Here is a 19466-nt window from a genome sequence, read left to right as displayed (position 1 = left end):
GAATTTTCATCCAAAATCAGTACTTCTCGACTATTTCTGGGCTCTTGATCGGAAGCCATTTTCAAAAAATCTGTCAAAATATGAGGCTCCTCCGAAAACTTTGCAAGTTCCTCCATTTCTCTCATTACTCGAAGACAGGTTTCTTCTCTCCAAGGGTAAGATACTACTTGTAACCCAACTGGAAGACCTTCGCAGCTGATATTATCTGCAACAACACAGTTTTGCACTTCTCTTTCCAGTAGGTCACTACAAGGTTCAAGCCAAGCGTTTCTACCTTCCTCTTCATTTACTAAAGTTATAGGAACGACTCCAGCTGGTATATTCAATACATTACATAAAAAACAATAAGAGAAGGCAGCAAGGACACGAAAGCCACTTATACAAGATCTACCCGCTGGAATAGCGCAAGTTGGCAATATGACAGCGTCTAGACGATCGCGAGACATGGCATCAACAAACTGTTCTCTTAGTGCTCTTTGTCTGGCTACTACTCGTTCTAACTCGATAACTTTTTGACAACAACCAAAACTCCGTAAAATATGTGCAGCCTTCTTGGATCCGAAAATATGCTCCAAGGCAAATGCCAATATTTTACGTACAATGCGAGGAACACAAGATAACAACAACATTTCGGAAATAAACCTGTCCTTCTCTTGTGAAGGATTATTATTTCGCATGCCGAAAAAGGAGGATAGCGAGAAAGAATTGAGTTTGCCATTTCTTGATAATAAAGACTTGGAAAAGGAAGAGGGTTCTATTCCCGCAATGGCTCTTCGTATCATTTCCATGTCATCGGATGTCATGATAGAAGAAAATATTGCAATAACTTCCCATTGATCTACAGGAAGAGTCCAATCAATGACGCGATGGCCCTTTTCTTTCAAAAGCCTCGATACATGTTGAAGTGCTCTCTCAATGGAAGGATGAGGAACAAGCCAACCATCATAGTGAATAATTCCAATGCGTAACATACTGCTAGAATTATATAGTGCCTCATCAAATGGCAACGGTGGAGAAAGTCCTCGATCAACCTTGCTGTTCCACCATCGAGGGTCCGAAAGAGTTTTCAGTATCAAAGCTAAGGTATTCACATCACAAGACATAAATCCTATGGTGGACTCAAGGCCTATTTGACCTGGATTGATGGAAGCCTCTCCTCTAGAAGGTAATCGTCCACAAGTTGGCTTGAGAGAACAAACTCCACAAAAATGTGCAGGAGCCCTCAAAGAACCACCGATATCTGTTCCTAAGTGGAAATGGGCACCATAAAGTCTTGCTAACACAGCAGCACCTCCTGAAGAGCCTCCAGGTACTCGAATGGTAGACCAAGGGTTTTTAGTCTCTCCAAATATGGGATTGACAGTCTCATATGGTGTTAAAAGTGTAGTAGGAACGTTGGTTTTGCAAATCACTATAGCACCAGCAGTTTTCAAGACTGAAACTACAGTTGCATCTTCTTCTGCTGAACGGAAACAACGGCATATAAGGCCCATTGTGCTGTCTGAGCCTTTGACATCGATGTTGTCCTTTACTGAGAATGTCAGTCCGTGAAGAGGACCTTTGGTCTGACCAGTTTCCTGTAGATGCGCATCTAATGATTTCGCCTCAAGAATGGCTTCTAGAAATAGCTCGTTAGTTACTACCTTAGAAAATAAGTAAAAATTAAGCTTGGAAGAGAGTTCAAGAACATACAGCAACTTGTCAGAGACGCAGCCCAACGACATCTTTGGCAAAAGGAACGAACTACTTTCTCCACACTAAGCTGATGGCTTTTGACAGTATCTAATATATGTGAAGTGCACAACCTATCTATCTTTGAATTCAAAAAGTACTCAAACAAATAAAAGTGATAAATACCTCGTAACTTGATCAGCTTCTTCCCTGCTGATACCAAAGTCGACAATTCCCTCACGTGCAGTACGACGCTTATACTGAATGAGCTGGACTTGAGACTTTCTTTTTTCACGAAACTCATATACAAAAAATGCTAAACATGAAAGTATGATAGACAAGACGAAAACCTCCAAGACCACCAATGAATCATTCATAATTGACAAGTTATAGAAAGGCGCTTCGAATTTTCTTGATAGAGTCGGACCACCTAGTCATTTTATGCTTGCAGAGAATACTGTCCACATAAAGTATTATGGAAGCTAACAAAAGACTCTCAGAAGTGTGTAAACTAGACTTGTTACATCGTCAGAGGGTATCTTATAGCTCCATTACGTGGCAGGGCAGTGAGTCACAGAATGAGAAAGACTTGAAAAGAGGTTACTTCCAGTGGTTCAAAAGAGCTTCTGAAAGGAAACAAAAGCAAAATTACTCTTTGGCTGCCTTGTATAGTAGTGGACATCCTTTCTACTTTCGAGCTGCCTATACAGATTCAGAGGAGGAGGAAACTTTGGTTGTGACCGCTAATTTGTCAAGTGATCCTTGTCACGTTATCAAGAAAGTGAAAACTTCTGAGGTTTCCTCAGAAGTTTGGAAACCAGAATGGCCAGAAACAAAGGAATTACAAGTAGGATTGATGTGTTTACTTGCAGAGGAAAGAAAGCTTTTAGTATTGATCGATCCGTGTTCAATGCTACTGCGAGCCTATTCCTTGGAAAATCATGAGCTTTATTGTCGCATTGAAGCAAATGATATACAATGGAAGAATGGTATTGTCATAGCTATGACTGTGGTTTACTTTCGAGATACTTTGAATATCCTTTTGTTAAGTGACTCCTTAGACGTATATTGTGTATCTTTGGCCAGTGAAAATTCTGGCAAGAATCCAAAATTTTCAAGTGTAAGTAGAGATTAACTTGTTAAAGTGGTTTAAGTTGTAGAAATGTGCATAGACTTGTGTAAATCTGAAGATGAAATACAAGAGACTACTTGGTGCCAGATTCTCTCGCAATGAAGAGAATCAAATCATATTAGCTTTAATCCTTGATAAGAATGTCATACTGTTGCATCTAGTCATGTCTTCACAGGTAAGAACACTATACATTTGTAGTAAATTATACCGTTCTGATAGTTTTATGATCAGTTGGATAATAACGTTTTATCATCTTTTTCAATTTCGACTCAAAGTCTTGGTGCAAATTATGGTTTTCCTCAAGGTGAGTTTTCACTGCTTAGTGAGAAACTTTGTAACTTTTTTGGGAAAAGTAGAGGTTTCTGATGATAGTTTCAAAGAGATATGGATTACGTATTCTCCGAAAGTTCTAGTTGCTCGTGATGTTTTCCAAAAGATTGCTTATGTTTGGCATTGGGATAAGGAAAGCAGTTGGTCTAAGAATATCAAGAGTGACTCACGTCTACAGTCGAATGCGCCGAAAATTACTATCGAAAACTGTGAACGTTTGATAAGCTTAGAACAGCACAACATTTGTTATTTGGATTCAGAGACACATTCATTTCGCTGGATGAATGAAGATTTGATTGGACTGTACGTAGAACTTGGTCAAGGAGATGCCCCCGTGTTTCCCGTAGTTGCCATTATGACGACAAATAGCACTTCGCTCTTTGATATCCAATCACCATTATGTAAACTTGCTGTTGTAGAACTTGCAGCATTAGAGTCACGTAGTAGTCATGATAAGGGAGTGGAATATGCGTTGGAGTGGAGAGGATGGACATTGGAGAAGAGCACTGCAGAGCATGCTTTTTACAATGCTATTGAAGAAAAAAACTATGATTTAGCACTGAATATATCACATTTTCACAAGTTACTTGATGACAATTCCATTATTGCCTTGTGGCGTATATCAGATGGCGATGCGGACGCTGCTAGAAGTCTCATTCAAAACGTAACAAATCCTTGTGTGATTGTGGAAGAATGCTGCCAAGGATTTGCGTCATCACCTGCTGCTTTGAAGCTACTTCTGAAACGTGCAATGGAGGTAATAGAAGATCCTCATTATGCTTCGAAAATAGAAGACGTAGACAAGAAGAAGAACCAACTTGAGTTTTGGTCTTCCTTATTGAAATTGTATCAAGATGAAAGGCTTTCTGACCTGTTGGAAATGACTGAATTTTTTTCTTATCGTATCCCGTCTTTTCTAGAGAGAATTGCATGTTTAGGCTTGACTGATATTATTTATCGTTTTCTCAAAACAGAGTCCATACTGAAGTTTTGCTTTACAGAGGCTACACCTATTACGGATACTTTCTGGCCAATTATTGGATATATTCCGGAAGTCATACCTCCACAAACATATGCTGATTTACTAGAGTTTATTATGGAACGTTTAATGCAAGTAGAGAACGAGAGAGCAAGATTATTTCAACTTGTTCGTCATCGAGCATTTCAGATAGAAGAGCGAGATGGTGATTTTGATAATGTTGCTCAATGGTTGCAAATTTTTAATGAAAGAATATTTGGCAATTGGTTTGTAAAGGAAAAGCATCGTCTGGAGGAACTGATGAATGCAGTCAAAGTAGAAGGTGCGCCAAATAATGTTTCTTTCTCCGCTTATTGTGATCAGATGAATATGGAACAACAAATGTTATTTATATTATTCCATGATACGCGACCTAGAGAAGCTATCCTTCAAGACCTTAGTGAGGACTGCGTGGAATACTTCAGGCAGAGACTATATGGAAGCACTTTCCGGATGTTTATAAGAAACCGTTTGGAGGAGAACTCCGAAATGAAGGATATTTTAGAACAACTCTTATTTCATTTTCTTTCTCTCTCTGTTGTAAGGACGGGCCCTGTTGGCATTAACTTTGTTGCCACATTCTTACAGTTCTCAGTCACATTTGATGAAATCATTTCTAGTACTGTCCATTTGGAGAGTAATGTCTCAGATGATTCACTACTGAAGCGAAATAGAACAAATGTACAATTCGCTTTGAAGGTCTCGTACGAAGCAACTTGTCGTGATCCACTTTTTGTAGAAGAATATGGCTTTACTTCGTTAGATAATTCTTCTATTGTTCGTTTAGAAGATCCTCGGCACTGGGAATGTGATTGGGATATTGAAATAATTGACTCTTTGGGTATTTTGTTTGAAGCATTGCCTACTCGAGTACCGACTGAGATAGAAAGCCAGATACGAATGTTTGAGGATCATCTTATTGTACTGGACTATTTATGGAAGTACGGCGGAAGATTTTCACTGCAGTTTCTCCTCAATGTCACTGGCGATCATCCAAATTCGGATGCACTAAAGCTGTTGAAGAATAATTTAAAGAATATTCCACTACGAGAGATTGAAGAAATTTCTATTTCGTTTCACCTGGATGAGGAAAATTTGACGCAAAAGGTACAATCATGTTATGAAAGCCTAACGGATGTTTGTCAACGCTTGGCATTTGTGGATCCTGAGGAACCTCTCCATTGGATTTGTGAGTCATTATTGATTTCAGAGTCTCCTGTTGATGTATGTTTCAAGTTCCTGATTTTATTGAGACAAGAAGAACAAGAAAAGTTAGTTGAGAGTCACATCATGAGAAAGCTACAACACCAATCTATTGTTGAAGCACGAAAATGGATATCTTCTTGGCTGCAATTTATTGCAAAAGAGCGTTTTTCAGAGTCCAGAGACGCACAAACAAAACATTATCGGGTCTTGCACAATCTTTGTGATGTTCATGACCTTCTCAATGAAACTTTTGGTTTAGTGCCTTCAAATTTGTTGTCTCTTGCAACAGATGAAGAGATGAAAAAGAATATTCTTTTTCAAGCTGCTGATTCTATATGTGCTCAGATAAACAAGTGGAAAAGACAAAGTTTTGAGTATGTAGAACAGCAGATGGTTCGGCTTGGTTCTCTTTTAGAACTTCCGAAGGAGTTGAGTCAGTTGGCATTAGCAACAGGCTCTTTCAAGCAAGGTAAGATGGAATGGACCATTGCGATCCTTCGAATGTTGGTAGAGCGACAATATGAAGATTGTTGGGAACTTTGTAACGCAATTGTCGCTTCATATCTTTCGATGCGTGTACTTCCAGAAGGAATAACGGGCAGTGACTTGAAGATGTTAGCATATTTTGCTTATTGTAATTGTCCGGATGAAGAACTTGTTACCTGGTCTGAACACTTGGAAGAGTATATAGACGGAGAGTTTCCGAACCAGTCGAGACAAGCAAACAACGACCAAGCCAAATTATCTTCAAGTTTCTCTTCACATATATCATTTTCCATCAATCCCGATGCTAGAGAATTATTGAACAACAGTTGGTCCTGTATATTTTATGAGACCGAGGATCATGAAGTTGGTTACAAATCGTTAGAACAGTTAGGTCCTTATGACGGAAGATATGAAAAACCATTGTTCGGTGTGAATATCGGAAACTCAAACATGTTGAACCCATGCGGAGGAGATCTCAACGAAATTGCTCCTTTTATTTCAGTTTGTCGAGAATTTCTGGAGAATGGATTGGCTGGAGCTTCTACGGCGTTAAGTATACTGTCAAAAATATCTTCTTCGACTTGTGATGAAACTTGGAATGCAATAATTGATCAAATGCATGATGCTTCTATAAAGTCTCCGCTAAAAGCTGGAAAAGGCTTGATTGCATTTGCTGATGGTTATCGTTATTTATGTCTTGTTAAGCAAGATGTTTCTTTCCAAAGTCAATTGGAACATTATTGTATAGATGATTGGTGTCATTTGAGGTTTGCAGATGTAATGAGTTATTGTGAGGAACAGCAAACAGCATGGAACTTATGGAGTGAATTTGTCGAAGAATGGGATTCTTATCAAGTATGGAAAGCAACTTTTGATTCTTCAGGAGAGGCTAACGAGTCGAATTTTGAGAATGAACTTGATTCTTCATCGAAACAACCAGGAAAGACTGCCATTCTCAAGCTTTGTGAGTCAACTTCGTTAGATGAAGCACAACAGGTGGTTTCTCGTGCCATCAAATTTGGAGTTTCCGAATGTTGCTGTCGTACAGAATTGTTAAGAGCTGCCATCAAAAGATATTGCACGAAACCTGACAAGTCTCTGGAGAAATCGATTTTTAGTTTTGTGGAGAATTATAAGGATATACTCGTACGTCAAGAAGATGGACAGGAATTGGAGCAACGTTTTGAATCATTTTTGGAGCAAGTTTCGGGAGATGACTATGGTGCCTTGCAAATGTTGTTTAAGATAGGCACCATGTTATTTTTGCATGCAGGATTTAGTTCCAAAGAGAATTGGTGTTTAAAGAGGAACTTGGAATTGGATGCCTTGAAAGATTTCTTTGACAAGTTTGCGCTACATTACAAGAGAAAATTCAACTTTAAGAAGTTGATAGCATTGCATGAAGAAGCTTGTCAGGAGGAGTGGTTATTGTTCATGCAAGGTTTGGATTATAATATTTCAAGAGATGAAGAGTCAAAGTTGCTTGACGAATTGTGTGGCTTAGCAAATCAACTACATGCAACTTTGGATGTCACACCTTCTTCGTCTTGGATAAGAGTTATGTGGATTCGTTTTAGATTACAGTTTATATGCGAACATTCAGAATCTCCGTTGATAGCATTGGAGGAAGAACTGTACGAAAAGGTAGAATGGTTGCAAACGTGCGAGTTGCAGGATTTGGTTCCATTTATACGCGTTGGATTACGAAGTTTAAAGGTAAAGCCAGGTATTTCGGTACGCTTGGATATCGTGATGTGTGCGTTTCACAGTATTTCTGAAACAGAAGTGGCAACTATGGATCAAAACAGTCAATATTATCAACATTGGAAACAGCTTCAAAATGAACGTTCGACACTGGAGACAATTGCAAGAATATCAGAATGGCTATGGTTAGAACGAACGGACCTAGCAGAATATTTATTTGAGCAATTGGATAGGGAAGATATGGATTATTCTCTCTCAAAGAGAGTTTTTGTAGAGTTGTTAAAGACAACCAGTCAAATACAACTTTCGGTCGATAGCGTTTATCGTGGAATGAAATGTCTGGATAGCGAATGGTTAAGTTCGGATGGAGTTACACCGGAGGAGTTGTTTAAGGAAGTTTTTAGCTCAGCAGTCGTTGAATTGCTGAATGATTTGATGATGTCCGTAGAACATGCGGAGCAACATAAGGGATGGACTCCTTGGCAGATAGGAAGATGTAAACATCTTTTATCCATATTATCAAAAGCTTTGATGCAACAAGGACAGCAAAATGATCAAGATCCTATTATGTCTTCCAGTCCCTCAACCGCATGGGAACAATCTTTGTTGCCTAGTGAAGAGGAAGACGTAGCATTAGAACAAAATACTTTGCTTTACAAACAAACGTTGGAAAAATGTTTAGAAAGAGTTCGCTCTTGGGTTCAAAATTTGCGTCAAACAGTCATAGAATCAGAATGGGTGCATTTTAATAGTCTCATTTTGGAGTTAATGGAGTTGGCAATTCAGTTGGAACAACTGCATGATTTGGAGAATAAGGAAACCGATTCGAAACAGTGGAAGTGGTGGAAACTAATGAATGAAATGACGGAGATGTTATCTTCACAAGAGAATGATAGTAGTTCTGTTAGTTTGCTGCAGCATCTTTCCAATTTAGACCGAAATATTGTGGAAAATGAAGTCGATGCAGCAAATGCTATTATGGAGGAATTGTTTCCTTTATGTCAAACTATACATGATTATCGTATATTGAATGCTTTTATAATAACTCTCGATCATGTAGGCAATTTTATTACCAAAGAGCAAAGTCATTTTCGTCAAGTTGTTTTCGTATGGTTGGAGAAATTGATTCAACTTTGTCAGGATCCAGACAATGCAGAGGGGTCCTCCTTGATCATTTCCATTACACAGTATTTAGGAAACTTTGCAAAGATGGGTTTGGAACAACAGCATATTGAAAGAATGCTTGCCAATCTTTTTGAGAAGAGACCTTTGTTGGCATCCGTTTTGGGCGTTGTTAGTGGTTATCCATCGCTTTGCAAATATTATGTATCACAGTTGGAGAGATTGGCACCTCAGGAGCCCGTTGATCTTTCTATATTGCCTTTAGTTAAAAAGTGGGTCTTGGAGGATACTTCTCATAGGTTGATTTGTGTTGGTCGTTCTTGGCTATTTGCAGTTCTGGTGCCTAGTTTACTGCAGGAAAAGGAAGAAATTTTGGATAATATTCTGGGCATCTTGGTGGATGCCGGTCTTATGGAACAAGCAGGTTTGTATTATTTGTTAATATCATTTTGAGTATTTTTTAAGTTGAGGTCTTAGGATTGTTATATATGGAAAAAGAAGCTATTCATCCTGCGTTTCGCAATAGGCATTCAGCGATTGCATTGATGAAACGCTATTATATTACGCGTTTAAAGGAAATGGGCACGAACAGCAATCCTCCTGATCTTAGAAAACATTTGTTGATGAGACTTAAATATTTGGAAAAATACTCTTATGAATAAAACGAGTTGCTTGGAATGGAATGAGATATATCCACCTTCAGAAGACACGTTTTTACTTGTGGATGCTGTTTTGAGTGACAAACGCTTTGTGCAGAGTTATTTTCAACCGTTTCCATCACTTGTTGTCGAGGTAGGTTTGGGTAGTGGAACAGTGACGACGGAAGTTTCGTCCAGTTATGATGAGAGTCAGTCCATTCTTTACTTGGCAACAGATATTCAATATACTGCGTTGCATAGCTTCAAGTTGAAAGCGACGGGTCATATTTTTGAAGTTATTCAAAGTGATTTGTTGACGTCTTTACGTCCAACTGACGACTGGATGTGTATCTTCAATCCTCCTTACGTTTCAACTGATGAAGAAGAATACAAGCGAGGGCAAACTGAACATTCGGGTGTTGCCACTTGGGCTGGTGGTATTCTAGGACGGCAAGTGATTGACCGTTTTTGCGAACAATTGTGTGTAAGTAGTCGCTGGTAGGTTTGGAAACTTGTTACTCAAGGTTGTAGGAAACAACTACAAACAGCCATCGTGTCTTACTGTATTTATTGTTGGTGGATACCAATTGTCCTTCTCAAGTGTTGCAGTTTTTACGAGATAAAGGTAACTTTGTCACTTTACAACTGGTGCACCGTAGAGTTGGTTGGGAAAGTATTCGTGTTTATCGTTGTTGGAAAACATTCCCACCACAATTGCATTAATCCATTCTTGTCTACTATTGGACTCAAATGGAATCCTCAACTGCCGTACCTATGGAAGACGTCACAGAAGGTGCTGGTGGAAGTGAGAAACCGAGAAAGAGATTTGAAGTAAAGAAATGGAACGCAGTAGCGTTGTGGGCTTGGGGTAATTGGAAACTGTGCTTGTTTTTTGGTTGTGTTGGATGAACCGCGAAAGTTAGATATTGTCGTAGATAATTGCGCCATTTGTAGAAACCATATTATGGACTTGTGCATTGAGTGTCAAGCCAACCAAGGTTCTGCAACTTCAGAAGAATGTACAGTGGCTTGGGGAGTATGCAACCATGCCTTTCACTTTCACTGTATTTCTAGATGGTTGAAGACACGACAAGTTTGTCCTTTAGGTTCGTGAATCTTTCCATATTTATGTATCCACTAAAGATTTATTACTTTTGAATTTGTATAGACAATCGTGACTGGGAGTTTCAAAAATACGGTCGTTGAGTGTAGTGTTTAGGTCAACCTAGACAAAGGTTAGAAATAGCAGCAAAGAAGCAGGCCTAGTGTTTGCTTGTTTTGGTCAGAATAACACTTTCTTTCACATTATATTTTTTCAGTGGAAAGAGAAGTCGTTTTACAAAGTTTGTGTTTCGTCATTCCAAATAAGAACTGCCTATTTCTATTGTAACGTACCTTGTGCCTTTTTATCGTTGGGTTTCTGTACGAAAAATATCCCTGTTGTACAAATTCTTCGTTTAGTTGGAGTGTTGTTGTCTACAGTTGATCCTCTTCTTTTTCCACTCACTTTTAACATATATATACTCACTCCTTATCTGGGAGGTGTGCCTTCGACATATTCTTCTTTTTCGTCTTCCTCACTGTTGCTGTTCACTTCTGTTTGGATCCAGTTGTTTTCACTTTGTTGCCCTCTCATAAAGGAACCTCCCATGGATAAGTTGCGTGAAAAATGGAAAGAATCAACACCGACAGAATAAGAATTGGATGAAAAGAGATGAGTACTTTCATCTCGGAGAGGAACATAGTGGTTATTAGAGTCTTTTGATGGCGATAAATTCGATATAAAATGTTCCTTCTCCGTTAATGAGCTAGTATTCATATGACTCTGTTCCTCCTGGGACAACTTTCTAGTGGAAAGTATAAAATCAATATCCAATAAGCATTCACCTCTTGTTCTTATGGCGAGAATCATTGGAGTTCCTGCTTGATCGAAATGTACATAAAAGGAAGCATTCAGTTGTTCCGCTAATTCTAAAGCATGTCGAAAGACAGCAAATGGAAACCCCAACTGAATCGAATCTTCATCGAGTGAATGTATCCAATATTCATCAAACTCAGTAGCATCTACAGCGACTAGGGTATGAAATCGGATACTTTTCCGTGTAACTAATCTTGTCCTATCACTGGAATAGAAGTATAGTCTCTTTTTATCCGCAATCATCTTCAATTCTTCCAACTTGCTTTCAAAGTTATGGAGAAGATCTTGGAACATTTTTGGTCTTGCGGAAAGACGACAAGAACAAGTAGCTATAGAATATACAACACGAGATACTACGTTTTGTTCAAGTGGTATAGTATAACACTTTCGAAGCTTTGACTGTGATACTGTCACTATCAAAAGGTTTGAAGGATGCAGCTTTAAATGCAATTGAAGCCAATGGATATTGGATAACATTCGAAATACTGCTGAAAGATTCTTGGTTGATACAGTAAGAACTTCAATCTCTTGCAACTTGGAAGATACCGGGTAGCCCACTGGAAAGGTTTGAAAAGACTGGAAAAAACTGGACAAGAAAGTACATTCCATTCCAATAGATTTGCCAGTACTCAAAGAGTGAACAGTCAAACTATCTTGTTTTAACCTCAACGAAACAAACTCTGTCAGTTTTGAGAAGCACTGTACCACTCTTCCCAACGATTTGATGGCGGCGCCACTGGACAACTCTAACAGAGCCAAGGAGTTTTCATCCCTCCAAAAACTAGTTTTGGAAGAAGAGGTCATAAAAACAGCAAAAATAAAGGTATCAAGGATCAATAGCTACTGACTTTCTCAACCAAGTTGCTCACTATCTACTTTTCCAACGAGCGCAAAGTTGATCCACGTCCCACATTCCCATTCAATGAATGAAAAATCACCAAATGAGAGAAATATATTGTCTCATATATTTATATATATATATATATATATATATATATTACAAACTATCAACCAATAGTAATATGAAATGGCAGAATTGCAATGGAATGAAAAACTATGTACCGATGAATAATAAATATGTTTTCTATAATAATTTCCGTGATTGCTCTTCTTCTTGATCTCTGACGGAGGATGTTGTTAGCTTCTTCTTCTTCCTGTTGTTTTATAGAAATACACCGAGGTTATGGATGCAATAGAATCCTTTTCTCACGCAATTGTCACGCTTGTAAAGTATCAAAGTCCTCTTTTTCTGGTTTTCTTTTGAAAAAAAATGCAAGTTTATCGAGGCGTGTCTTGACACAAGTTTGTACAGCCAAGGTATCCAGTTCTGAAGCACAAAAAGAGGCCGAAGAAAGGATGAAAAAGTCCCTTGAAACTGTGAAGAATAACTTGTCAACTTTAAGAACAGGAAGAGCCAATCCTGCACTTTTGGATAGACTAACGGTGTCCTATTATGGAACGGAAACTCCGTTGAAATCGTTGGCTTCAATTACCGCATCTTCGGCAACAACGTTGACAATAGAGCCTTATGATAGGAGTTATGTGAAAGATATTGAAAAGGCCATAGCAGAGTCAGATTTAGCACTCACACCGAATAATGATGGGAAAAGTATACGATTGGAACTTCCTCCTCTTACCGAGGAAAGACGGAAGCAACTTATCAAATCAGTGAAGCAGTTGACGGAAGAAGGAAGAGTAGCTGTGAGAAATATTCGACGTGATATTATGGACAAGTTGAAGAAACTTGAAAAAGATGGTGAATTGGGAAAGGATGAAATGAAGTCCATACAAGACGACATACAGAAACTAACAGATAAATATATAAAGTTGATGGAAGAAAAGGCAAAGGAAAAAGAAAAGGACTTGATGAGTTTTTAGTTGGATAATTCAAAATAGGCTATTCGTCGAGTCATAATAAAAACAAAGTCTGATTGGGGGATTTGAAGTAAGCCATCGTTCCAGAATGCGGCTAATGAAAATATAATTCTGGAATGCGATCGTTGCAGTTTTCGTGGTTTCATAAAACAGAAAAGGGAGAAGCAAAAGAAATGTTGAAGAATAAAAGAGAATGGCTTCGCAAAAATGATACACAAATAAAGCAATACCGAAAAACTTTGTTGCTTCATGGACTAGGAATTCGTACTGTGGAGGAGGACGGTAATTGTCTCTTCAGGGCCGTAGCAGACCAACTATATGGGAATGAAGACTATCATGAGCACGTTAGAAACAAAGTTTGTGATTATATGCAAGCAAATGGTCACTTTTTTTGCAATTTTCTAACAACTGAAAGACCCTTTGCCCAATATATTCAAGATATGAGGAAGGACGGTACTTGGGCTGGAAATATCGAAGTAAGCAAAAGACTCACTGAAGATTGCGCTCTTTATTCATATCTATGTCTAGTTGCAAGCTGTTTCACTGGCTTTTCATGTGAACATTCGTATTCATCAACTGGAAGAGCCGTGGTATGACATTTGCAATTTTGATGATGCTGAATGGATTCATTTGGCTTTCCATGACTATCGACACTATTCCAGTGTACGAAGGTTGCGTAACTTATTTTCCAATCTTCCAGCAAAGCATAGAGAAGTTCCTCATGAAGTAAGGTCCTTAGCTGGCAAAGAATTGGCTGAAAGAAATGGAATCAGTTATGAACAAGCCATGGTAGTATTGGATGGTACTGACTATGACTGGAGTCGTTCTCTTGACTATTTGGGGCTTATTTGCAAACATACTGCCGATATTCCGAAGAAGAAAGCACATTTAAACCGAATAGAGAAGAAGGAATTGAAAAGATTGGAACAATTTTGGAGTCGAAATAATACTGTAGAGCATAGAGAGTGGACAAACAGTGGGATTGGACAACATCATCGGTTGTCAATTTAGGAATGTTTTTCATCTGATTATGTGAATATGTTTTTTTGGGCTTCATTCTGCTTGGAATTTTTGTAAATAGCAGTAGAGAATTAGTGAATAATTTTTGTGATATAAAATGAGCAACCAACTGGAATCTTTTAATTTCGCAACGGTAACATGATGAAAACAGTCGCAACATATTAAAAAAAGAAATAATGGTTACTTCCACTTGGAAGCCATCAATTCACCCAAGTCAACAACTCTTTGTGAGTAACCCCATTCATTATCATACCAAGCAACAACTTTAACCAAGTCATCTCCTAGAACCATTGTCAATGACGCATCGATAATAGATGACTCATTTGTTTTGCGATAGTCGCAGGACACCAGTTGTTCATCAGAATATCGTAAAATGCCTCTTAACGAACCCTGAGAAGCTTTCAAAAATGCACCATTAACTTCTTCTTTGAAAGTTTTCCTGCCTACTTGACAAACCATATCCACTACAGAGACATTTGGAGTAGGAACTCGTAAAGCCAGACCATTTAGTTTTCCTTTCAATTCTGGAATAACTAAAGCTACTGCTTGTGCAGCACCTGTAGTAGTGGGAACAATATTCAAAGCAGCAGAACGAGCTCTTCGCAAGTCTCGATGTGCAGCATCCAATAGTCGCTGGTCACCAGTATATGAATGAGTTGTTGTCATAGTGCCTTTCACGATGCCAAATTCCTCATGTAGCACTTTAATAAAAGGAGCCAAACAATTTGTAGTGCATGATGCATTGGAAACAATATGATGTACTTGATGGTCATAGCTATGTTCGTTAACACCGATAACAAAAGTGCCAACGTCTTCTCCTTTCCCTGGAGCCGTTATGAGAACCTTTTTAGCTCCTGCTTGTAAGTGTTTTCCCGCTCCTTTTGAGTCGACAAATACCCCAGTAGCTTCTACTACTAGGTCAATGTTCAAGTCCTTCCATGGGAGTTGCAAAGGATCTCTGTTAGAAACAACCTTGATCTCTTTGCCATCTACAGTGATACAGTCTTCTCCAGCCCTCACATCCTTTTCAAAAGTTCCTAAAATGGAATCGTACTTCAACAAATGTGCTGCAGTCTTGGCTCCGGTAGTGTCGTTAATAGCAACTACGTCTAGATGTGAGGAAGGTCGAGTAGCCCAACACCGCAAAAAGTTTCTACCAATTCTTCCAAAACCGTTGATAGCGACTCGTACTTTGGCTTGCATAACCCATCTCTATGACGATACACTCAATTCCTATAAACGAGTTGATAGCAATGGAAGCTTACTTGATTGGCATTTGTTTTCGATGAAAGATCAAGGTCCCTGTTGTGATAGGAAACAAAAGAACTCGTAAACAAAGAGTAGCCCGTCGAGTCACTGCCACATAAGAACGACCGTCTTTTCAAAAAGGAACGTTGACAGATCGCCTGACCCAATAGACGTCAATCAAGAAAGCACATCCATCAACCCAATTATCGACATACCTGACTAGTTTTATCCTTATAACAACGATGAGAACCAACGAGGTTTACGCAACTTGTAGAAAGAAAGGCCATTGAAGACTAGCAATCCAAACACCGGAGGTCAACTCAATACCACCCAAGTCTACTGATTCCACCAAAGCCTCAGATTGCCATAGCATTCTTCTTCTTATTATCACCACATCTTCTTCTCTCGACGGGAATTTCATTTCCTATTTGTGGTGGAAAACACATTCTACCGTAGAGACTCAAAGGAAGCGTTCTCTACAGGTATAGATCGATAACTTGTCTTAAATACTATGGAAGCAAAGATTTATCGAGTAAATAAACGATATCTTCCATATATAACAAATGTAACAAACCAACAACTATCTCTACACTACGGCATCTTTTTGTGGATGAACTGACTTGGGATATTGAGCATAACGCGCCAACCTATTAAGAGCATTCACATATGCTTGTACAGATGCTACAACAATATCGGTATTGGCTGCACTACCAATAAAAGAACGACTATCTGTTTCACCACGAATACGAACTGTCACTTCCCCTAAAGCATCAATACCTTGTGTTATCGAATTGACCATATATTCTTGTAGAACAACTTTAGGAACTCCTTCGATAGAATTCAACGCCTTAAAGGCGGCATCCACAGGTCCTGTGCCAATAGATACAGCAGTCAGTTCGCGACTCAACTCCATATGCATGATTGTGACAGTCGCTGTGGATATCAACTTGTCGCCACATTGAACCTGAACTCGCTCCAATTTAAGATATTCTGTACCTTGCAAACGAACTTCATCGTTTACAATAGACTCCAAATCCCAAAGGGTTACCTCCTTCTTCTTATCCGCAAGTTCCTTAAATCGAACAAAAGCACGATTAAGCTCATCTTCTGTAAGGTCAAAACCTAGTTCTCCAAGACGCTTCCTAAAGGCATGACGACCAGAATGCTTTCCAAGCACCAACTGATTTTCTTGCATACCAATCAGCCTAGCATCCATTATTTCATAAGTAAGTCGATTCTTCAGTATGCCATCTTGGTGAATACCACTTTCGTGTGCAAATGCATTCGAACCAACAATAGCTTTGTTGGGTTGAACTATCATGCCAGTGAGATTCGAAACCAATTTGGAAGTTTTCCATATCTCTTGAGTATCCACACATGTAAGCAAAGCATTCGGATCAGGTCTTCCCAACTTGTTATTATAATATTGACGACGAACGTAAAGCGCCATGACAATTTCTTCCAAAGAAGCATTACCAGCACGTTCTCCAATACCATTCACTGTACATTCTACTTGTTGTGCTCCATTTTCAATAGCCGATAAAAAGTTAGAAACAGCCAAGCCCAAGTCATCATGTCCATGTACCGAAAGACATACATTTTCTATGCCACGAACATTTCTCCGTATTCCACGCATAAGAGAGCCAAATTCTGCAGGGGTTGTATAACCTACAGTATCTGGGACATTGATGGTTGTAGCACCTGCTTCAATAGCTCTAGAAAACACTTCGTATAAGAACTCTGGGTCTGAACGAGTTGCATCCTCTGCTGAGAATTCAATATCTTCACACAAAGACTTGGCATATTGTACAGTTCTAGTCACCGTTTCCAATACTTGAGAACGCGACTTTTTCAACTTATGCTCCATGTGGATATCCGAGGTGGCAATAAACGTATGAATCCTAGCAAAGGCAGCGTCTTTTACAGCTTCCCAGCAACGGGCGATATCACTCTACAATAGTGTTTAGAATATATTGATTTATAAAATAACCCATATTTACCTCAACAGCTCTAGCCAAACCACAAATGATGGGAGGGTTTTCTCTGGTTCCTACAGTGCGAGCAATGTTACGAACAGCTTCAAAATCTCCGTTAGAGGCCACAGGAAATCCTGCTTCTATAATATCCACTCCCAGTTTTGCTAATTGTCTAGCAATGACTAGTTTTTCTTCTCCAGTCAAAGTTGCGCCAGGGGATTGTTCGCCGTCACGTAGAGTAGTGTCAAAGAATTTGACCCTTGTGGGATCTCTTCCGGTGACAAGGTCTAGCAAGAGTCTGAAAACTGATAATCGTGGAATGTTGCTAACTTACCGTGTTTTGTAGGTTTCCAGATGGGTGGTGGCAGTGGTGGTTCATCATCCCAGGAATGGCTTGAAGAAGATTCCTTATAGCCATTGTTGGAACCTTGAAGAGATCGAAAACCGTTGGCTGCTTTGGTATATTCTTTGTTTCCCCAACTCTGCACCAGTCTTCTCTTATGAAGTTGATTCTCAACGAAGCAACTCCTTCTCATACTGAAAGCAGTTCTATCGATGGATAAAGGCTTTCCAATGTTTTCCAACAGTCCCTGTTTACTATGTAGAATAGAAGGTGTTGCGTGGAATGCCATAAAAGTGTTGCTTCTTTCGTTTCGTACTGAACAGGAATGGATATATGTCAAGGTTGCCAGGGTCATTTCCCTCTTCTTCAATCTTGTCTATTATCAAGTCCCGGTCGAAATGCTTTTCTAATTAATTAATAGATGAGACAGATATGATTGCATAAGAATGAACGAATCAGTTCCTTTTTCCATACAATCCATTTTCATCATTTACCAATATTTCGTAGATATTTTTAGTTTTTGAGAGAATGAATATTGACAACTGTGTCCGATATCCAACAGAGAGCCTTTTGTTCAACGAATGAGTTAGATTGCATTTCTTATCTTTCATGGGGAAAAAGTCAGCGAGTGTCTCAGGTAGGTCTAGTGAAGTAAACTATTTGCAACATAGCTTAACGAGAAAAAGGGCATAGAGGTTTTGAATTTAAAAAAGAAAGAGGTCAACATATTCTAAAAAACCCCCTGGTTGTCAATTCCATATTGGAAAAGGCTGCCTTGAAGCCCACCGATATAGTGTTGGAGATAGGACCTGGTACTGGAAATATGACTGTGAAGCTCTTGCAATTGGTGAAAAAAGTTATTGCAGTAGAAATAGATCCAGTAAGACAGCAATGCATGATTGGTTTGTCACTAATAGAAAATACCATTAGAGAATGACGGTAGAGCTCTATAGACGAGTACAGTTTAGCCCCCTCAAGGAACGATTGGAACTGATTCAAGCTGATATTTTAAAGTAAGTGTATTTATAAGTGTTGAGTGTTTAGTTGAAGTTTGTTGTTGTTGTCAGGATGGAACTGCCCTATTTCGATGTTTGTGTTGCTAATATTCCGTATCAGATATCATCACCGCTAATCTTTAAACTGTTGGCACATCGTCCTTTTCACCGATATTCGGTGTTGATGTTACAAAGGGAATTCGCTATGCGTCTAATAGCCCAACCAGGAAGTGAATTGTATTGTCGTTTATCTGTGAATGCAAAGGCGTTGGCAAGAGTATCTCACTTGATGAAAGTTAGTCGCAATAGTTTTAGACCTCCACCTAAAGTAGACAGCAGTGTAGTTCGTATAGAACCTAGAAATCCTCCACCTCCTGGTAACTTTTTAGAATGGGATGGTTTACTTCGTATTTGCTTTCAACGAAAGAATAAGACCTTGGGAGGTATCATGAAACAACATGCTGTACTATCTTTATTGAACTCCAATGAGAAACAGTTACAAATGATGCAAGGTTTGGAAAGTGCTATGGAACTCACCCCAATGATGACAGATGAAGAGGAACTATCCAAGAAAGAAGAAGAAGAAGAAGATGATGATGATGATAATGAAACGGAAGAGTTGAAAGGAATGAAAGAAAAAATAATGAGATTATTGGAGCAAAACAATTTTTCCAAATGTAGAGCTTCTAAAATGTCGTTGGATGATTTTAGGAGATTGCTTAAAACTTTTAACGAAGCCGGTCTTCATTTTTGCTGACTAGTGCAGTGTTTGATGTTTGTAAAA

General features: G+C 38.9%; 9 protein-coding genes across 9 annotated transcripts; 5 read left to right on the top strand and 4 right to left on the bottom strand.

Annotated features, from left to right (window-relative positions):
* Positions 1-6: 6 nt before the first annotated feature.
* On the bottom strand, positions 7-2057 carry Gasu_48190 (amidase). The gene is made up of 4 exons (XM_005704138.1): positions 1858-2057; positions 1693-1805; positions 100-1639; positions 7-43 (listed from the first exon to the last, which is right to left on the bottom strand). The coding sequence occupies exons 1-4, from the start codon at positions 2046-2048 to the stop codon at positions 31-33; spliced, it is 1857 nt and encodes a 618-aa protein (XP_005704195.1). The 5' UTR covers positions 2049-2057; the 3' UTR covers positions 7-30.
* A 70-nt stretch (positions 2058-2127) lies between these two features.
* Positions 2128-9382, top strand: Gasu_48180 (uncharacterized protein). Its single transcript, XM_005704137.1, has 5 exons — positions 2128-2791; positions 2844-2978; positions 3023-3107; positions 3160-9093; positions 9147-9382. The coding sequence occupies exons 1-5, from the start codon at positions 2147-2149 to the stop codon at positions 9329-9331; spliced, it is 6984 nt and encodes a 2327-aa protein (XP_005704194.1). The 5' UTR covers positions 2128-2146; the 3' UTR covers positions 9332-9382.
* A 35-nt stretch (positions 9383-9417) lies between these two features.
* On the top strand, positions 9418-10782 carry Gasu_48170 (RING-box protein 1). The gene is made up of 4 exons (XM_005704136.1): positions 9418-9791; positions 9839-10175; positions 10231-10413; positions 10476-10782. Exons 2-4 carry the CDS (start codon positions 10058-10060, stop codon positions 10511-10513), a joined length of 339 nt encoding a protein of 112 aa, XP_005704193.1. The 5' UTR covers positions 9418-9791; positions 9839-10057; the 3' UTR covers positions 10514-10782.
* Positions 10783-10816: 34 nt separating this feature from the next.
* On the bottom strand, positions 10817-12167 carry Gasu_48160 (uncharacterized protein). Its single transcript, XM_005704135.1, has one exon. The coding sequence runs from the start codon at positions 12027-12029 to the stop codon at positions 10839-10841; it is 1191 nt and encodes a 396-aa protein (XP_005704192.1). The 5' UTR covers positions 12030-12167; the 3' UTR covers positions 10817-10838.
* Positions 12168-12287: 120 nt separating this feature from the next.
* Positions 12288-13172, top strand: Gasu_48150 (ribosome recycling factor (plastid)). Its single transcript, XM_005704134.1, has one exon. The coding sequence runs from the start codon at positions 12357-12359 to the stop codon at positions 13101-13103; it is 747 nt and encodes a 248-aa protein (XP_005704191.1). The 5' UTR covers positions 12288-12356; the 3' UTR covers positions 13104-13172.
* A 15-nt stretch (positions 13173-13187) lies between these two features.
* Gasu_48140 (OTU-like cysteine protease family protein) lies at positions 13188-14142 on the top strand. The gene is made up of 2 exons (XM_005704133.1): positions 13188-13576; positions 13629-14142. Exons 1-2 carry the CDS (start codon positions 13217-13219, stop codon positions 14109-14111), a joined length of 843 nt encoding a protein of 280 aa, XP_005704190.1. The 5' UTR covers positions 13188-13216; the 3' UTR covers positions 14112-14142.
* A 24-nt stretch (positions 14143-14166) lies between these two features.
* Positions 14167-15737, bottom strand: Gasu_48130 (glyceraldehyde-3-phosphate dehydrogenase (NADP+) (phosphorylating)). Its single transcript, XM_005704132.1, has 3 exons — positions 15584-15737; positions 15386-15526; positions 14167-15332 (listed from the first exon to the last, which is right to left on the bottom strand). Exons 1-3 carry the CDS (start codon positions 15653-15655, stop codon positions 14301-14303), a joined length of 1245 nt encoding a protein of 414 aa, XP_005704189.1. The 5' UTR covers positions 15656-15737; the 3' UTR covers positions 14167-14300.
* Positions 15738-15769: 32 nt separating this feature from the next.
* Gasu_48120 (2-isopropylmalate synthase) lies at positions 15770-18057 on the bottom strand. The gene is made up of 3 exons (XM_005704131.1): positions 17679-18057; positions 17369-17631; positions 15770-17319 (listed from the first exon to the last, which is right to left on the bottom strand). The coding sequence occupies exons 1-3, from the start codon at positions 18040-18042 to the stop codon at positions 15955-15957; spliced, it is 1992 nt and encodes a 663-aa protein (XP_005704188.1). The 5' UTR covers positions 18043-18057; the 3' UTR covers positions 15770-15954.
* A 220-nt stretch (positions 18058-18277) lies between these two features.
* On the top strand, positions 18278-19462 carry Gasu_48110 (dimethyladenosine transferase). Its single transcript, XM_005704130.1, has 4 exons — positions 18278-18324; positions 18374-18567; positions 18618-18700; positions 18755-19462. Exons 1-4 carry the CDS (start codon positions 18297-18299, stop codon positions 19437-19439), a joined length of 990 nt encoding a protein of 329 aa, XP_005704187.1. The 5' UTR covers positions 18278-18296; the 3' UTR covers positions 19440-19462.
* Positions 19463-19466: the final 4 nt, after the last annotated feature.

Source organism: Galdieria sulphuraria (assembly GCF_000341285.1).
Source record: "Galdieria sulphuraria unplaced genomic scaffold scaf_45, whole genome shotgun sequence".
In the NCBI taxonomy this organism is placed as follows: domain Eukaryota; phylum Rhodophyta; class Bangiophyceae; order Galdieriales; family Galdieriaceae; genus Galdieria; species Galdieria sulphuraria.
This window is presented reverse-complemented; position numbering and strand designations above follow the sequence as displayed.